The 5,034-nt window shown below is 44.5% G+C and overlaps 1 protein-coding gene and 1 non-coding gene across 4 annotated transcripts; one reads left to right on the top strand and one right to left on the bottom strand.

Annotated features, from left to right (window-relative positions):
* Positions 1-1,521: 1,521 nt before the first annotated feature.
* On the bottom strand, positions 1,522-1,595 carry trnai-aau (transfer RNA isoleucine (anticodon AAU)). The gene has a single exon. It is a non-coding gene; the product is annotated as a tRNA-Ile (tRNA).
* A 184-nt stretch (positions 1,596-1,779) lies between these two features.
* On the top strand, positions 1,780-3,413 carry cox14 (cytochrome c oxidase assembly factor COX14). 3 transcript variants are annotated; one of them, XM_066708303.1, is made up of 3 exons: positions 1,780-1,884; positions 2,355-2,446; positions 2,863-3,413. In XM_066708303.1, exon 3 carries the CDS (start codon positions 2,879-2,881, stop codon positions 3,053-3,055), a length of 177 nt encoding a protein of 58 aa, XP_066564400.1. In that variant the 5' UTR covers positions 1,780-1,884; positions 2,355-2,446; positions 2,863-2,878; the 3' UTR covers positions 3,056-3,413. The 3 variants fall into 3 exon arrangements, with proteins under 3 accessions (XP_066564400.1, XP_066564403.1, XP_066564402.1); XM_066708305.1 differs by lacking the exon at positions 1,780-1,884 and adding an exon at positions 1,960-2,092; XM_066708306.1 differs by lacking the exon at positions 2,355-2,446 and having other exon boundaries at positions 1,783-1,884.
* Positions 3,414-5,034: the final 1,621 nt, after the last annotated feature.

Raw genomic sequence — 5,034 nt, forward strand, 5'->3', positions numbered from 1 at the left:
TAATAATAATAAGATTAAATAATTGGTCCCAGTAATCCTGTTGAAGCCAGGGGGACACTCAGCACTTGGCTTTCTTGTGCACTGGCTCCAGGATGACAGCAGATCTCTTGCGCCCCCCAGTGCAGAAGCTGTCCTCCCTCATGTTGGTGGGGGTGGCCTTGGCCAGGCTGCAGGGTCTCTGTTAGGGGCTTCAGGTCGGGAATGAGGGCAGCAGTCTGTGTACAACCTTCCTCCAGCTGTGTCTCCTCCACCTGGGACGACACACAGCGCTGAGAAAGAGACACACCTGCGATACCACTGATCAACACTGCCCATCTTTCACTGCCCCACCGTCCCAGGTGGAGGAGACGCGGCTGGAGGAGGGCTGTACACAGACTGCTGCCCTTGTTCCCGAACTGAAGCCCCTAACAGAGACCCTGCAGCCTGGCCAAGGCCACCCCCCCAGCCCCACCAACATGAGGGAGGACAGCTTCTCCACTGGGGGGTGCAAGAGATCATCTGTCATCCTGGAGCCAGAGCACAAGAAAACCAAGTGCTCAGTGTCTGGCACGTTACAACCCTTTCAGGGTTGTTGGCATTTATCAGTGCTGGGCGATACCAAATTAAGGCATGACATGTAAATGCTTAGCTTAAAATGGATGTGTACAAACTGATTTTTTCCTGGTAGAGCAGAACCGGACTTCAGAAAATAAGCGTTGTCACATGGTCCAAAACAAATCAAACAAGTAAAACAATTATTCCAAAACAAAAAGGTCCTTTATTTCTCTAAGCAAAGCTAGTATTCTGTTTCTCTTTAAAATGTACCTCACCAGCTGCTTCAATTAAATCGTACACACAGGTAGAGCACTGCATCGAACAAATCTACCAGGCCAGCAACCCCAGTACACCGCACTGAAGCCGCAGCCTGTCGGATCTCGGTGGTTCCTGGACCCATAGGCGGTATTTTCCCCCTCAGGACCAGGATTTCCAAAATCAATGCCAGAGTACTGCTGCAGTGTTGGGGTATTGCACATGAGATTTTAAACCCAAGTCCTCAAACATTAACCAAGACACTATACGATAGTGTCCCCCTGGCTACAGCATGATTACTGGGACCAATTATTTAGTCTTATTATTATTAATAATCAATTATTTAATAATCTTTCAATACGAATATTGATTGATCTTTTAAAATGTCTTCAGTTTTTTCATATTTCCTCATTCAAAAACAATAGCACTAATGCATTGCTGTATACTTAGATCTAACACCCTGTCCCATTACAAAACTCGTTTGTAACGTGCAAGTGTAAATAAACTACACAGAATACAGCTGATTATTAATAGCCGGAAATGAGAACTGAAGACACGAAGTTTGGTTCCAAGTGGCACACAAATGAGCCCTTACAATATACATGTCGTCTTTACGTAGAGATCAATATTAAAGCAGATCAGCGGTAAATATTTCAGTTGTGTATTGTAATCCTAAAAAGTAAAATGAACTATATGTAAGATACCAATGAAAACTCTTTACAAAACGGTAACTGGCCAGTACGGGGATCGAACCCGCGACCTTGGCGTTATTAGCACCACGCTCTAACCAACTGAGCTAACCGGCCACTATACATTAAAATTCATCCTCACTGTAAGTCCACTGACAAAAGTATACATGTCATTACTTTAATTTATATTTTTAGAGGTTTTTGTAAATATTTAAATTACATAAGTCAACGTTGCAACAGTAATGAAAATGGCAGATGCCAAAATGCCAAGAAAACCCCCCAGTAGGGGGTTTGCGTTTTACAGGCATTGGGTTTGTCCCTTCCGAGAACCCTTACTTCAGACTCACGTGTCAGAGAGCACTGCACATAACACTGTGACATTGAAAGTAGCTCTTCCACTGAACAGGTAAGCATTTCCCGTATTAATGATGGCTTAAACTAGATAGGCAGTCGTTACTTGTGACAATGGTCGAGATGCAACCAGTTTAGTTTTAAAAAAAGAAAGTCACCCTTCCCTTACAACCAGATCATATCAGGAAATAACTCGCAGCAGGAACTGGAAAGAAAGGATCTCTCATATCTGCGGTTGCCTACATAAACACACCTACTGTGAAGTAAGACATCCGTGCCTGTGTTATCGTACTACATATGGGATATATACACTTCATAATCAGTTTAAATGCTCGTATCTTCGTTTGAAGTAAATGCAGTTACACGTTGGGGATAAATTAGTGCACAGCGACGCGTTGTGTGTGCGTGACATGAAACCGCTACGAAGCGTCTCGTCGTGCAGCATCTCCTTTAGGGTGGTAGCGTGTACACAAGTACCATTGAACAAACTGAACCAACCGCAGACACGTTGGACTTTCTTTAAAGGAGGACGTAGCTTGACAACTGAAAATACCCGGTGGAAGCCATTCCGTGCTGCGGCTGCGTCATCAGAGCTCCGCGTTTTGGCCCGACGTCAGGTAAGTCGCGCCGACACACCCGCTCAGCCGCCTCCCGAGACGTCAATCATCAAATCCGGCGCATTTTCAGCGTTTGTGCGCGTTTATTGGAGCACAACTGCCTGGAGAGCCTTTGGTGACCTGCGCAGTTGCGATCACGTTCCCGAGAAAATGGACGAACGGTCATGGCAATGGGACAGGTGTTTAATCGGAACACGTTTTACAAGACGTACTTTAATTAAAGAAAAAGTAGCAGGTAAATCCAGAAACGAGTCACTGAACTTCAATTCCCCTACTGTTTATCCTGGAACGTGTCTAGAAACAACCCCCACTTTAACGAGTGTAAATTAACTTAGGATATATGCATCTTGTTTACCAGGCGAAATTAACTTGTATATTATTTTTGAAGAGCACCTTTGTGTCCGTTTGCCCTGCAGTCGCAGTCTGGTCGCCATGGTCCTGGGAAAGCGCCTGGCAGACGTGGGATACCGGGTCTTCTCCGGCTCCATGATGGTGCTCACGGTTTACGCCGGATACCTGTGCGCCCATCGCGGGTACCGCTACATGCAGCGGCAGAAAGAGCTCAAACTGGCTGCAGAAACCCAATCAGAAGAGACCCTGAAAGACTGACAGGCGCTTAGCCCCACCCCTTCCGTGCTAAATACCCCCATATAATGAGAATTGTTTGTTTGGAAACGTTGGCAAGTTTGGGGTTTGTAAAAAGGGAGTCAACATGTATACATTTGTTTTAGTGCACATATGATAAAGCAGAGTCTTTCTAAATGATTGTAATCAAGCCCCCTCTTTTGACCTGGGTGGATGCTCATTGTGGAGTACAAGGCTGTTTATTAAAAGGGGTTCAGATGCATCCTGTTGATATATGCTTTTGCCTTACTCTTGGTACTGTATGAGAGTGTGGAAGAGATACCAATACCTGGCACTGGATCATATACTGTAATCTGAAGTCATTAAATCATTTTTTCTTGGATCACTTGGTATTGTTATACCCTGGTTATGTACAAAAGCAGGGATGTCTACAATCTTTGCTGACCAATGAACAATTTCCGTACAGGAGATCAATGGTTTAGAGTAGTTCCCAACCCTGGCTTGGGAGAACCCCATACTCTGCTGGTTTGTGTTCCAACCCAGCTCTCAAATACTTTATTGAACTAATAATTAAGAGCTCCCTTGGAACACAGACCAGCAGGGTAGGGGGTCCTCCAGGACCAGCAGTGGGAACCACAGATTTATAGGTTCTTCTACAGCAGGGGTGTCAGACTCCAGTCCTGGGGGGCTATAGTATCTGCTGGGTTTCATTCCAGCCCAGCTCTTGGCTCTTTAATTGGTCCAATTTAACAATTTAGATTTTAACACTTCTCTCCAGGCTGAAATGTTCTGCGGGTTCAATGTTTTGAGTCATCAACAAATTGTAAGATATCAGCTATGAAAATCCAATATGAAAGTTTAAGATAATGTCGTTATTTACTCAGGTAGGCTTAAGTAGTTCCTGCTAACGAAAACATGTGGACACTGCGGCCCCCCAGGACTGGAGTCTGACACCCCTGTTCTACAGAATAAGGACTTGATTTATGCAAGACTGTAGCCCTGCAGTATCAGAGAAGCTGCAATGGAAAAGGGTTTCCTTCTTTTATGGTCTATCTGTGTTGGAACTAGTTCACAATTCCTGGACATGCTTCTTTAAGAAGGTAGATTGTAGATGACTCATGTAAATAGGACCTAAATGTGACTTAAGGCCTCAACAACCTGCTCTTCTGATGAAGCCAATCTACCTGTAAGAATCATCAATCCCAAGCTTCCTTTCAGGGTTGTTGGCATTTATCAGTGCTGGGCGATACCAAATTAAGGCATGACATGTAAATGCTTAGCTTAAAATGGATGTGTACAAACTGATTTTGAAGTTCATTTTTCCTGGTAGAGCAGAACCGGACTTCAGAAAATAAGCGTTGTCACATGGTCCAAAACAAATCAAACAAGTAAAACAATTATTCCAAAACAAAAAGGTCCTTTATTTCTCTAAGCAAAGCTAGTATTCTGTTTCTCTTTAAAATGTACCTCACCAGCTGCTTCAATTAAATCGTACACACAGGTAGAGCACTGCATCGAACAAATCTACCAGGCCAGCAACCCCAGTACACCGCACTGAAGCCGCAGCCTGTCGGATCTCGGTGGTTCCTGGACCCATAGGCGGTATTTTCCCCCTCAGGACCAGGATTTCCAAAATCAATGCCAGAGTACTGCTGCAGTGTTGGGGTATTGCACATGAGATTTTAAACCCAAGTCCTCAAACATTAACCTAGACACTATACGATAGTTTCGCGCTGCTAAACCCCAGGGCTCAGACTGCGATCCAACAATCGGGCTCTCAGATTGGCGAGCACCACGAGCTGGCGGTGCTTTGCAATCTATTTGGAATGAATAGTGCTTTGGTTCTCTGTCCAGAATCATACTAGGAATGTTGGCACAGTGGAATCTTGATTGTGCTGGTTAAGTGCTGTGACTGACCAGTAGTTGCTTAGTTTCTATGGGAACACTTTACAATAATGTGCACCAATCCTTAATTAATGTATGAATCCCTCATGCACTACCAC

The sequence above is a fragment of the Amia ocellicauda genome, chromosome 7 (assembly GCF_036373705.1).
Source record: "Amia ocellicauda isolate fAmiCal2 chromosome 7, fAmiCal2.hap1, whole genome shotgun sequence".
Lineage (NCBI taxonomy): Eukaryota > Metazoa > Chordata > Actinopteri > Amiiformes > Amiidae > Amia > Amia ocellicauda.

What these genes read in the sequence shown, in the direction of transcription:
- cox14 (XM_066708303.1), top strand. Translation starts at nt 2,879, where the DNA reads ATGGTCCTGGGAAAGCGCCTGGCAGACGTGGGATACCGGGTCTTCTCC.